Source organism: Anomaloglossus baeobatrachus, chromosome 3 (genome assembly GCF_048569485.1).
Source record: "Anomaloglossus baeobatrachus isolate aAnoBae1 chromosome 3, aAnoBae1.hap1, whole genome shotgun sequence".
Classification (NCBI taxonomy): domain Eukaryota; kingdom Metazoa; phylum Chordata; class Amphibia; order Anura; family Aromobatidae; genus Anomaloglossus; species Anomaloglossus baeobatrachus.
The window spans coordinates 58,870,376-58,884,816 of record NC_134355.1 but is presented as its reverse complement, the minus strand read 5'-3'; the positions used below and the strand labels follow the sequence as shown (position 1 = coordinate 58,884,816).

The following is a 14,441-nucleotide window of genomic DNA, read 5'->3' as shown; positions in this document are numbered from 1 at the left end:
CTCCCGATCACATGACTCCAATGCCCGCCCATAAACTTAAAGTGACAGGATCCTGCAAAATAACACATGCGTTTGCATGCGTTTTTTTTGCTGTAAAAGCAGGATCCGCTTTTACAGCAAAAAAACGTAGTGTGAAAGCAGCCTTATTCACCCATATTGGGACAAACACAATGCGGGCACACATTTAGAAAACTACCCTAACTCTAAATTTGGGGACACGGTGGTTGAATAAGTTCTTTCAGACCTGTGGAGAATCAGAAACCCTGGAGTCAAGCGATTCTCGTGTTACTCCAAAACACACAATACTCTGTCCAGAATAGACCTGGTCCTGGGCTCGGAGGGTATACTACCAATGGTGGAAAACACAGAATATCTCCCCACAGGATTATCAGATCACTCCCCCCTTACTGACTCGACTTAACCTTTTTTCCCGGGCTTGATCGTACTCGTAGCTTGTGGTCGTTCAATCCGTTTTGGCTACAGATTACATGTAGACCCGCTGAACTAGCTACTAGCTAAGATAACTGCACTGGAGAAACGTCACAAAACATTGTTTGGGATGCCATGAAGGCCTGTTTGAGGTGGACACTGATACAAGGGGTCAATAGATCTAAAACAAAGTCCGGACAATTTGGGATTTTTCTTAAAGAACGGGTCCAGACGACAGAACAGAAGCATATACTGTCAGGGGATACACGGGATCTGCTGGAATGGAGGGAGGCACAAGACGCATATGACTCTCACATTAAGGAACGGGCCACTAACAAAAGATTGTTTTCACAACAGCGATTCTTTGAAGAAGGCGAAAAAGCAGGCCATTTATTAGCGGTGATTGCCAAAGCACAGAGGGGGAAACACATTTATAGGGGCATTAGGGACAAAGACGGGACAATAGTTAATCAACCTGATCAAATCCTAGCCATTTTTTCTGAATTTTACAAACAACTTTACAGTACTATTGAAATATGACAAGGAACAGTCTCATACCTGGAAGGCATCCCCTTGCGCTCACTTTCAGATGAGGATCGGGCATATCTAAATAGTCCACTTACACTGGAGGAGTTGCAATTAGCAGTGTCCTCCATGCCCAATAAAAAGTCACCAGGTTCAGACGGGATCCCTACAGAAATTTACAAGACGTTTGGAGACATACTGCTCCCCCAGCTGTTGAGGAGCTTTCAACAGGCAGCCAAAAATGGCTCCCTACCACAGTCAATGCAAGAGGCTGTCATAGTCGTCATACCTAAACCAGGCAAGGATCCTCTTATTCCTGACTCTTATAGACCTATCTCTCGGTTACCTACAGACATTAAGGTAATAGCCAAAGTACTAGCCTCCAGACTTAACAAGGTCATAACTCTCACTAATCCATACGGACCAGTCGGGGTTCATGCCTTCCAGATCAACGGCAGCCGATAACTCAGGGGATAGAGTAATTTGCTCCCTAGGTGCCGCCAAGGCTTTCGACTTTATTGAGTGGGAGTTTCTTTGGGCAGTACTTGATAGATTCGGACTAGGGAGGGATTTTATTTCCTGGGTAAGACTCCTGTATAATAGCCCTACCGCAAGGATTAAAGTTAATGGTTGCCTCACTTCTTTCCATCTAGGCAGGGGCACCTGTCAAGGGTGCCCACTGTCCCCCTTGCTTTTTGCTCTCGCCGTCGAGCCTATGGCAGCGATGGTCAGATCCAACCCAGACATAACAGGGTTCAGAAGGGGAGGTCAGGAGGAAAAAATAGCGTTATACGCAGATGACACGCTGCTCTTTCTGGCCAACGCGTCTGCTTCGCTGCCAGGGGCGATGAGGGTTATTCAAAACTTTGAGAATTACTCAGGCTTAACAATTAACTGGGATTAATCAGTGCTACGTCCAGTGGATGGAACTGCAAACTCTCCTAATTATTCACACTCGGGTCTACAGGTAGTCACTCAGTTCAAGTATTTGGGGATACTAATCACCACTCGTGTTAGGCTAGTTTCACACTTGCGTTCAGTGCATTCCGTCACTATGGAGAATAGCACAGTCCGTTAACGGTCTGCGCTATTCTCCATAGAGTTGTATGGACGACGCACTGTAACGCAAGTGTCTGCGTTGCATCCGCTGGACGACGCAGCGTCGTTATTTTGACGCTGCGTCGGGCGGATGGAACGCAGCATGTAACGTTTTTCTGCGCTTGGCGGAGTGTCAAAAAAACGCAACCTGCAGGAATCCGTTAGGCGTCCGTTGTTTTTATAATGGACGCCTATGGTGGCGGATTCCGTTAGAATGCGTGATTTGACGGATTCCGTTAACGCATCCGTCTTTACACACCTGCGCATGCCCAGATGTGTAAAGTCAAGGAAAAAACCTATAACGGATTGCGTTATTTTGTACGATCCGTAGCATTGCGTTGTGCCACTATATGCAACGCATCCGTTGCATGCGTCACACAACGCAATGCTACGGCTCCCGTCCAACGCAAGTGTGAAACTAGCCTTAGAGGACTACAAGAATCTCAATCTGACTCCAATCTTGTCTAAATTCAAAGATAAGAGGGAAGTTTGGTCTCATTTGCCCCTTTCAGTAGTTGGCCGTACTAACCCAATTAAAATGATATGGATGCCCCAACTGCTGTACAAATTGCACAACTCTCCACAGTAGGTCCCACAAAGATTCTTCCATAAGGTAAACATGCTATTTCGTGAGTTAATCTGGGGCGGACAGATGCCGCGTATTAGACTCGAGACCCTTCATAGAGATCAAAGTAATGGGGGTTTGGCGGTTCTCAACCCATGGGTTTACTATTTAGCGGCTCAGCTCCAGCACATTTGGGGTTGGGAGGATCCTGGAGGGCGTGGGGGGGGGGAGGGACACAACGTATGATTCTACACCAGTACTTTTACTCCACCAGTCTCTATGAGGTTCTTGAGGCAGGAGGATTCGGTACTGCCGCACACAGTAGCCCTACCCTATTACTAATTCATAAACTCTGGGAAAAAATTAAATAAATCCAAGACATGCAGGGAATCTCACACTATACCTCTATATGGAAAACTCCATGGATACCTAACTTGCACTGTTTGGAGGGGTTTGGGAGCTGGGCATTGAGTGGGATAGGCAGGTTCACACATATTGTGGAGGAGGGCCAACTCAGAGGCTTCTCTCAGTTGCAGACGGAGTTTGGGATCCAGAATTCGGAGTTCTATAAGTATTTGCAACTGAGACATGCCTACCAGGTGGAGAACTCTATTGTGGACAGACCATTGGAATAGAACAAAGTAGTGCAACGCATTGCAACCTCTAAAAGGCTCAGCGGGAGTGATCTCTCGTCATACTACAACTAGTGCTTCGGAACTACCCAGTAAACTCAAAGGAAAAATAGGAACGAGTTATAGGACCTAATGAGGACAAGCAATGGGCAGTAATATTAGAAAGAATTCCTAGTCCATCATTGGGGGAGGCATACAGACTGTCACACTTGTATGTTGTTCACCAAGTATATCGCACTCCAAGGTTTCTGTTTGATATCGGAGTTAGAACTGATCCCTTCTGTCCGCGATGCAAAATATACTCAGCCGACCTATTACATATGATGTGGTCGTGTCCCAATATTGAACCATTTTGGAGAGAGGTGATAAAAATAGTTAACAGTGTATATATGATTGAGACGACCTTAACTCCCTTTGTGTGTATTTTGGGATAAGTGGAGGATTCACCTTTGCAAGAAGAGGGCAAAGTGGCCGTATCTAGAATGTTATATATTGCCAGGAAATTAATCGCTCAGCACTGGATCTCGGATCACATCCCTACGATTCCTGAATATGTCAATAAACTCAATTGGTTGATAAATGTAGAGAAAAAGTATATACTGGAAAAGAAATGGTGTAATCAAATTCGAAAAAACATAGGCCCAGTGGATTGATGGGTCAGGGTTAGCTTCAAGGGAACTGGTTAGGTTTAGAATGGGCCTATTTTAATATATGTTACCAGGGGAAAAAGGTGAGAAACTACTGAGAATATTTCAATAATGTTGATGGGGACAAAGGGGAGGAGTGAACGGCATGGGAAAAGGTTATATCTATCCTCAAAAGTGACATTTAAACGAGAACATCGCTACGGTCTAATTGGGTAAACTGTTGATTGCATTAAAGCTACTTATGATTATGTGACTATCAATGTACGGAGCTGCAAATTCCATATCTTTTTCTTCCTTTTACAAGATTTTTTGTACAATGCATGTCGGGGAGGGGAGGTTAGGGAGGGGGGTAGAGGCCGGGTTGCCTCTAATGTTTATATGGTTGTGATTTGAAAACTTCAATAGAAAACATTAAATTAAAAAAAAAAAAAAAAAAAAGTTTGGTAGCTGCACTTAGTTGACCCTGGGCCCCATAGAAGTAAATGGGGCACCCAAACTCTTGTGCTGTAAAATGGTCGTTGTTAGGGCTAGGGGGCTACAAAAGGAAGCAAAATGGGGGTAAGAGCACGACCATTTGCCAGGCAAACAAATGTGGTTAGGGAATAATTTAAAAAAATGAACGGCGTGGAGTCCCCCTTTATTTTTGATAACCAGCCAAGGTAAATTAAATAGCTGGGGGCTGGTATTATCAGGTAGGGAAGGGACATGGTTATTGGGCCCTTTACTAGCCTAAGAATAGCAGCCCGCAGCCACCCCAGAAGTGTCTCATCCATTAGATGCCTCTATTCTGGTGCTTTGCCAGGCTCTTCCCGATTGCCCTGGTGCGATGGCAATTAGGGTAATATTTTTGGGGTTGATGTCAGCTGTGAATTGACAGGTGCCATCAACCCCAGGGATTAGTAATGGCGAGGTTTCTATCAGATACCCTTATTACTAACCCTGTAAAGTAGAAAGTAGAAACAAAAAATAGACACACAGGAAAAAAAAATTGTATATTTGAATAAAGTCTCCCCCACATTCCCTCATTTACCAATTTAAAAAATCAAATGATGTTATATCCCACAACATTCATCGAATACTATGGAGCCTCGTTCTCAGAACGAGGCTCCATAGGTCACTCACAGTCAGCGGGAAGCATGGAATTAGTCAGACGCTTGTACGCAGCAGCCTTTCAACCAACTTTATTCAGCATACTAACAGCATCCGAACTCGACCAGGGACGTTCGTGATAAGTCTGTCTTTGAGTAGCAGACACTAGGTGTCCGGTACAGACCCCGAACTTTACAGTTTGGGTTTACTCATTCTTATAAATCAGCTGTACTCTGATCCAAATGGCCATAAACAGTGAATGGAGCCGAAACAGCACAGCTCTATTCACTGAGGAGAGGTCATTGTGGAGGAGTGCAGCTCAGCTCCACAGCAGAAAACAGGCATTTGATGGAGGGTTCCAGGCGTCGGACCCCTACTGGTCTTATCTCGATAGTAATAGGTCAAAATTATACGGCTGGACAAGCCCTTTAAGCAGCTACAAATTCTAAGGATTCCAAACGACTCTCCATAGACTGAAATGTGACATGGGGCATGATATGGTGAGATGGTGCAGGATAGTGGGGTTCACTCCCGTCACAAATCAGTCTTTTGGTGTACAGTCGAATCAGACCGCGATTTCCTATTTAGTAACAATTCTTTGCATTTTATATGCTCTGAACATGAAAAACTCAAGAATAGTTATAAGGCGTCACATCCAAGTTATGTTACAAACTGGCAGCCTTTACTTTCCCACCCTTAAATCTGAGACCATCTGCTACATCTGTGGTTTAAAAGAAATTCTAGTCTGCCTCCCCGGGCTACACAATCCGGTATAGCCGAAAATAAATGCTGGGCATGGCTCCAGTGTATAACCATGAAAGGACAGTGATAAGTGCAGCTTATGGTGCGTGGTATGAACACATGGACGCAGCGCACAAGGACAAAGTTTTGTGTATAGTAAACTTGTCCAGTCTAGGCTATGCCCACGTCATGATCGTAAATGACCAGGAACAGCACTGAATGATCATGCCGAGTACCCTAAACACGGAGGGGTGCACATAAAAACATATCAGGTGGAGAAATTCGGCACAATTTTACAAGGTCTGCAAAGTAATCAGATCACCACCAGGGGAGGTCAGCAATGGGTCGAAGCATTGAAACTAGGTCAGGAATGACATCAACAGCCTACCTATATGTGTGTGTTTAATATTTACATATACATGAGCCAATAAGGGTACTTTACACGCTGCGACATCGCTAACGATTTATCGTCGGGGTCACAGTGTTTGTGACGCACATCCGGCGCCATTAGCGACATCGCAGTGTGTGACACGTACGAGCGACCTTCAACGATCGCAAAAGAGGTAAAAATCGTTGGTGTTGAAGAGGTCGTCCAAACACCAAATATCGTTGTCTGGTGAGTAGCGATGTTGTTCGTCGTTCCTGCAGCAGCACACATCGCTACGTGTGACGCCGCAGGAGCGACGAACATCTCCTTACCTGCCTCCACTGGCAATGAGGAAGGAAGGAGGTGGGTGGCATGTTCCAGTCACTCATCTCCGCCCCTCCTCTGCTATTGGACGGCTGCCGTGTGACGTCACTGTGACGCTGCCTAAACCGCCCCCTTAGAAAGGAGGAGCGGTTCACAGGCAACAGCGATGTCGCTAGGCAGGTAAGTGCGTGTGACGGGTGTTAGCGATGTTGTGCGTCTCGGGCAGCCATTTGCCCGTGACGCACAACCGACGGGGGCGGGTACGCTCGCTAGCGATATCGGTACCGATATCGCAGCTTGTAAAGTACCCCTTAGACTTATAGGCAAGGCAGAATTTAAAGGGCAGGTCTACTTTTTAAAATATCTAAAGTCAAAATGTTGCAGCTATTGTTAAAGGGGTATTCCCAAATCGGAAGATGATGGTATATAACTGGTCTATGCCATCACTTTGTGATGAGTTAGGGTCTGACATCTTGGATAGCCAACGGTCCTGAGAATGACGGAGCGCTGTACGGAGAGCTCCATCGGGGTGACTGGGATTTCCACAGCGCAGAAAAAAACGTGATCAGTGCTGCAGCCTCCTCACCTCCAGATATCAGATCCCGGTGCCCGTACCCGCAGACTGCCATCTCTGTAGACTTCCCCATTCACATGCACTCTTGGCGAGTCGAATGTGTATTCATTGTGGGGAGGGGAGGGGACGGGCACGGCCAGACACCTCTGATGGCCCACAGCTTTTTTGTCCTTTAAAACAGAGGATGCCGATGTGGCCCCTGTACACATAAGGTGGTTGGCCGGTCCCACAGAATTTGGCATGCTCAGATGTCCATCTAGTCACAGTGTATGATAACGGGGTCCTCCACTACTGGGCAACACCTTATTAATAAGCTTAGGTAGAATAAATAATTGATAACTCCCTACTAGGCCTGCATCACTCGTCCATACTCAGCGCATCATCCCACCCCCTTGTACTGTAATCAAAATCCAGCTGTGCTGCAGCTAATCAGTGGTCATTAATCGGCTGCAGCATTCACACTTCATACTGCTTCTGTCACATGGAGTTTTAGATAAAAATCGCCAACTTTCATGGCGACATCAGACGCTGTTCACATTGCAGATTCTGACACTCCACCCAATGGTTTCTCTGGTGTTTCTGATCTACACAGGCAGGCTCGGGCATTGATCAGCTGTGTGCTCAGTCATACACAGGCTAGTAAAAATAATCCTCTGCTATTCTGCTTGTTAGGCTTCTGGGATCACATGTTGTAAAGAAGCCTATCACATCTGCTCCTCATACTTAGGTTGGAGGAGATCTTCCACCCACACCGACTATAGTTTCTACTGTGTTGGTCTATGTGCTGTGGTGTCCCAGATTTGCTAGAGAGAAAGTAGCCTGTGGTTGGTGTTGTGGAGTTTACCAGTCGTCTTGTTGTTTCCTCCCTGCTCTTGTTTTGCTCCTAATCTTCTATTGTCTTATACCGCTGTGTATGCGTGCTGTGTGACAGAGTTTTGGTTTCTCCTGTTTGTCTATTTCTGTAGGTTAAATCACACTCCTGTCCCGGCCCACCCTGAGGGAGGGGAGGGGGTATAAGATCAGGGCCTGTCAAGAGCAGAGCCAGGAAAGAGACTCTGACATCCCCACCATTAGGGGTATCTCTGAAAATAGGGATAGCACAGGGACCCCTAGTCCGAGGATCAGCTCAGGGGCCCAGTTTCCTGCTATTCTATTCCCATAGTCCCATGTGACAGCTAACTCCTCTTGTGTAAATGTAATTGCTGCAACCGAACAGAGGCCACTATTTGGGTGCAGCTACCAGAGGAATGAGCCGGTCACTTCTTTTAGCAGCTTTTTGAACCCCGAAATGATAAAGTTCCGAAAGACCGAACATGAGCATAGCGGAGATATAAAGATGAGGAAACATAGTTGCTAGAACTGGCAGCTCTGGATTATATTATACTACAATTTATATTCCAGCCAGCGCTTCGAGGAACATCATCGGAAAAATCCACTTACTGATCGACTGCCACTCTGAAAACTCCAGTAACAGAGAGATACATAAACGCAGCACATTACCATATGTAAAGCCCAGCAACACAGACAGGCTGCATAATCTGCTCTAAGACAGCACCACTGCTCAGTGGAGAGGATAATCGCCAGCGAACATCAGATCCTCCTCTGCATTTGTCGGGATTCTTGCTGCAGCCGGTAATACAGTATGAATGAATGGGAGCAATGCTTTCACTACAATGACAGATGACACACATTAAGCTATGAGGCCACGTGGCTGCCAGTACAGATCGTCTCCAATGCTCAAGTACTGCTATGTGGACACTCATCTGATATTTAAAGGGATTTATTACAAATTGAATGACTTGTACTTAGCTTGTAGAGCAGAGTAAAACAAGGGGGAAAAAAAAAAAAATGGAAATTCACAGCTTGGATATAGAGAAGAGCGAATCGGCAGGAGCCTGGTCCCACGGCCACGTCGGTATTCAGTGACTGCTGGATGGGAGTCGTGAACCGCCCCCTACCTGCTGGCATCAAAGGGTCCTCTATTGATTAGCTGGCCTGGCTGTCTACTTAAAAAGGAGCCAAGAAAAAGCTGGCAGGGGGAGGCTCACGGGGCGTCCGCCCAGCGCTAACGGAGTACTGACCTGGCGCGAGACCAGGGATCTGCTAATCGATTTACTCATATCTACCCAAAACAAGCCTAAAGCGGGCTTTACACGCTGAGATATCGGTCCCGATATCGCTAGTGTGGGTACCCGCCCCCATCTGTTGCGCGACACGGGCAAATCGCTGCCCGTGCCGCACAATATCGCCCAGACCCGTCACACATACTTACCTGCCCGGCGACGTCGCTGTGACCGGTGAACCGCCTCATTTCTAAGGGGGCGGTCCGTGTGGCGTCACTGAGCGGCCGCCCAATAGCAGCAGAGGGGCGGAGCTGAGCGGGACGTAACATCCCGCCCACCTCCTTCCTTCCGCATTGCGGGCGGGAGGCAGGTTAGGAGAGCTTCCTCATTCCTGCGGTGTCACACGGAGCGGTGTGTGCTGCCGCAGGAACGAGGAACAACCTCGTTACTGCTGCAGTAACGATTTTTGAGAATGGACCCCCATGTCACCGATGAGCGATTTTGCACGTTTTTGCAACGATGCAAAATCGCTCATTGGTGTCACACGCAACGGCATCGCTAATGCGGCCGGATGTGCGTCACCAATTCCGTGACCCCAACGAGTTCGCATTAGCGATGTCGTAGCGTGTAAAGCCCCCTTTAGTCTATGTGCCCACGGGAGCTCGCACCTGCGGATTTTACAGCGGAAAACCTGCGGATTTATCTGGATTTTCTAGATAAATCTGCAGGTTTCAGCAAGTACAGACACTCCCCATGTTACCCTATGGGACATGGGGAGTGCTGTGTCCATGCTGTGGTATGTGCGGAATATGCTGCGGATGTCCCGCAGCCGCACGTAACTGCATGTCAATTATTCCTGCGGAATTCCCAGCCCTCCACTATGGAGATAGAAGCTGGGACTTCCACAGGTAAGTCGCATGAATGTCCACAGGTTTTCTGCAGCTATTTCGCTGGAATCCCGCAGCAATGGATAGCTGCAGATTCCGGGGAGCTGCTGCGGGAAACCTGCGGACAAACCTGCAGATATATCCACAGGTGCGAGCTCCCGTGGGCACATAGCCATAAACTGCTGTTACTGTACATAATAGACCTTTTATGTGTCTTTTTAATACTTAGAGCAAATAATTGCTAGGGATTGTCTCGTTAGACAGCCATTCATTACAGACAGCAGCCACTATCTTTAGGGCAATTATCAGCAAGCTAAACAAAAGAGAAACACCTAGTGGCGAACACAATGGGGTGAAATGTAAATGTCTCTAGCAACAGAAACCCAAGATGGATTGTGGGGGCGGGCCCGTGCCTCTCTGCGGGAAGTGGGGGCGGGTCCGTGCCTCTCTGCGGGAAGTGGGGGCGGGTCCGTGCCTCTCTGCAAGAAGTGGGGGCGGGCCCGTGCCTCTCTGCGGGAAGTGGGGGGCGGGCCCGTGCCCCTCTGCTCCTGCTTACCAGTTTGTCACACACACATCATACAGGCATACATGAGGTGCACTTTCAATTGAGCCCAGATAAGCCATTGGGCAATGGCAGGCACAATGTACACTTTGAAGTGAAAGACAAGAAGTTCTTGCTCTATACTCGTAACTAGTTATGAGCGAACACTACCATGCTCGGGTGCTCAGTACTCGTAACTAGTGATGAGCGGGCACTACCATGCTCAGGTGCTCAGTACTCGTAACTAGTGATGAGTGGGCACTAACATGCTCAGGTGCTTGTAACTAGTGATGAGCGAGCACTACCATGCTCAGGTGCTCAGTACTCGTAACTAGTGATGAGCGGGCACTACCATGCTCAGGTGCTCAGTACTCGTAACTAGTGATGAGCGGGCACTACTATGCTCGGGTGCTCAGTACTCGTAACTAGTGATGAGCGAGCACTACCATGCTCAGGTGCTCTGTACTCGTAACTAGTGATGAGCGGGCACTACCATGCTGAGGTGCTCTGTACTCGTAACTAGTGATGAGCGAGCACTACCATGCTCAGGTGCTCTGTACTCGTAACTAGTGATGAGCGAGCACTACCATGCTCAGGTGCTCTGTACTCGTAACTAGTGATGAGCGAGCACTACCATGCTCGGTACTCGTAACCAGTGATGAGCGACCACTACCATGCTCAGGTGCTCAGTACTGGTAACTAGTGATGAGCGGGCACTACCATGCTCGGGTGCTCAGTACTGGTAACTAGTGATGAGCGAGCACTACCATGCTCGGGTGCTCAGTACTGGTAACTGGTGATGAGCGGGCACTACCATGCTCGGGTGCTCGGTACTTGTAACTAGTGATGAGCGGGCACTATCATGCTCGGGTGCTCAGTACTCGTAACTAGTGATGAGCGGGCACTACCATGTTCATGACTCAAGTACTGAGCATAATGAAAGTCAATGGGAAACCCAAGTATTTTTTTGAAAGTTCTCTGGAAAAATGCTTGAGTTTCTCATTGACTTCCAGGTACTTGAGTTGAGCCCGTCCGGGCGTCCACATTTATAGCTGCAGTCTTCCCATAGTGCTTCATCTCACAGGCAGTTAGAGGGGGAGCAGTACAGCAGAGTTCACTTCTGCTGTAGCTGTACTGTGTTAGCTCTAATCTCACTGCAGAGCGGTGTGTAATTAGGAGAGCGGACTGTCAGTCATTACATGTCTCTCACTGGAAACACTCCATTTAATAGACAATAAGCTCTGGAGGCAGATTCTCAGGGAAATCCATGTCTGGCCCATAGAGCTTAACAGATTATTTACATATTTAGAAAAACGTGGACTCCTCTAGAATAAAATACTGGTATACAGAGATCATGGGATCATTGTTTTCAGCTTCCTGTGACCTACATGCTCATATAGACAGCTTAGGAGGGTTAATCCTACTGACAGATTCCCTTTAATAATTTTTTGACTGTTCAGGTAGAGAAACCGGGTGTATGCCGCACTGTCACCAGAATGTCCAGATGTTGACTATTTCAACTTTTTATTCAGGTCGACGCGTTTCAGAGAACTCGGGTCTCCTTCATCAGGACATTCAAAGAAAACTATCCTTGAATGTCCTGATGAAGGAGACTGAATTCTCTGAAACGCATTGACCTGAATAAAACAGATATCAAATAATCAACATCTGGACTTTCTGGTGACAGCGCGGCATACATCCGGTTTCTCTACCCTGACGTTTATTCACATTCCAGGGGCTGCGGTGGTCGCCAGCTCTGATACGTATTTAGGAGTTGTGACTGGCACAATCCTGATAGGTGAGTGCATTTGCCTTGCTTTATCTGTTACCTTACCTGGTAAGACCCTATTCTGCGCTTTCATCCACAGTTTTTGTATATTGTGACTGGTAAGGGCAGCAAGACCAGGCTTTTCTACAGTCTTTGTGTGAAAGGACAGGTATGTGTTAAAGTCCTGCCATCTACAGTCTCCAAAAGGAGGATCTCATTGCATAAAGATGTAAACAACTCCAACTGAAAGAAATGGGAGCGATATGATAAATACACTTGCAGCCAGCCCCATCTTGCAGCACTTTTTAGCCGGAAATACAGGAAAATGCCAGAAGGGTGGGAAAATAAACATACATAAGAATCAGGAGTCATGAGTGTGTCACTTGTGACAGACAGTCATGTGGTTTCTGGCCATAGAAGGTCACAGCATTTAGCTGCGCAGAATGCTCCCTGACTTTCCATTGTTATTGCTGTCAGTATTCATTGGTATAGGTAACTTTCCTGCTGGAATCATCTCTCCCCCTTTTGGACCCAGCAGCTCGCCTTCCACCCAGCTGCTGATCATCAGTAATCTCTTGGTGCTTAAATACTCCCTTCTTTCCTACACTGATGCTGGTGATATTATTCAGTTCATTCTAGCTCTGGTTGCAAGCAGGTGGCTTGTACTCCCCTGTGGTGTCGTTGTTGAGAACTTTGCTGAACTGTTACCTGAGTCATCTAATGATAAGTAGTTTGTGCATTTTCCCCTGTGTGTCCTCCTTGTGTCTTCTATAGTTGTTTAGTGGGGTTGAAGAACTCATCCCATCCGCTCCCTATTTAGGACCCAGCACTAGGGATACCTAGGGTCAGGTATCCAGCTCAGCAGATACTTGCAAAACCTTTCCAGGGTGGTGAGGGACCAGCAGTAGGTTTGGTCAGGGGTCACCAACTTCCCTCTCCCTAGACACAGGGTTTCCCTTCCCTTTCGCTTAGGGGTACTTCACACACAGCGAGATCGCTCACGTTTTTTGTGACCTCATTAGCGATCTCGCTGTGTGTGACACTGAGCAGTGATCTGGCCCCTGCTGTGAGATCGCTGCTCGTTACACAGCCCTGGTTCGTTTTTTTATTGTTGCTCTCCCGCTGATAAGCACACATCGCTGTGTGTGACAGCGAGAGAGCAACAATCCTGAATGTGCAGGGAGCAGGAGCCGGCGTCTGACAGCCTGCGGTAAGCTGTAACCAAGGTAAACATCGGGTAACCAAGGTGGTTACCCGATATTTACATTCGTTACCAGCCTCCGCAGCTCTCACGCTGCCAGTGCCGGCTCCTGCTCCCTGCACACGCTAAGTTAAGCGGTGTGAGCTGGTAACTAAGGTAAACATCGGGTAACCATACCCGATGTTTACCTTAGTTACCAGTGTCCGCAGCTTCCAGACGCCGGCTCCGTGCAAGCGCAGCGTCGCTTGCACGTCGCTGCTGGCTGGGGGCTGGTCACTGGTCGCTGGTGAGATCTGCCTGTTTGACAGCTCACCAGCGACCATGTAGCGATGCAGCAGCGATCCTGACCAGGTCAGATCGCTGGTCGGATCGCTGCTGCATCGCTAAAGTGTGAAGATACCCTTAGTACTTCCCCGTACCTAGTGTGACATCAGGAGTTGGGGAAAAAAAAAAAACAAATACAGAAAAGTGTACAATATATACTCACTTGTCCTGCGGTATCATATAGTCCGAGAAGGTATTGTCTGCCTCCGACGGTAACGCTGACTGAAACAAAAAAACAGTGCACATTATATTAGGTTTGTAATAACATTTCCAGACAGGTTAAAGTAACACACTTAGGCTCGCTTCACATCAGCAGTATTTTGCCGGAAAGCCGGATCCGGCACAAATGCGTTTCAGCTCCATTCATTTACAATGGAATCGCACATGCTGTTGTGTGCGCCGCGCGTGACCGCATCTTACAGCGATACCATTGTAAATGAATGGAGCTGAAATGCATTTGTGCTGGATCCGGCAAAATACCGCTGATGTGAAGCGAGCCTAAGCCGTTTGATTGCGTGTTGTGTGTATTACGATGATGCGATGTAGTCGGTGCTGTGGCGGTGAAGCATTCCAAACTCGGGCTGGATCACATTAAAAAGAGCATATAAAATAGAGAGATTTGCATTCTAAGGGATGACGATGTAAATGATAAACCGACAATGAATA

The 14,441-nt window shown here is 47.4% G+C and overlaps 1 protein-coding gene across 1 annotated transcript in view; it reads right to left on the bottom strand.

Moving 5' to 3' along the window:
• Positions 1-14,441, bottom strand: part of RHOQ (ras homolog family member Q) — a 75,857-nt gene that overhangs the window by 37,937 nt on the left and 23,479 nt on the right. Inside the window, exon 2 of the mRNA XM_075341439.1 lies at positions 13,939-13,997. Coding sequence (XP_075197554.1) covers positions 13,939-13,997 — 59 coding nt within the window. The remainder of the gene's footprint in view (positions 1-13,938; positions 13,998-14,441) is intronic.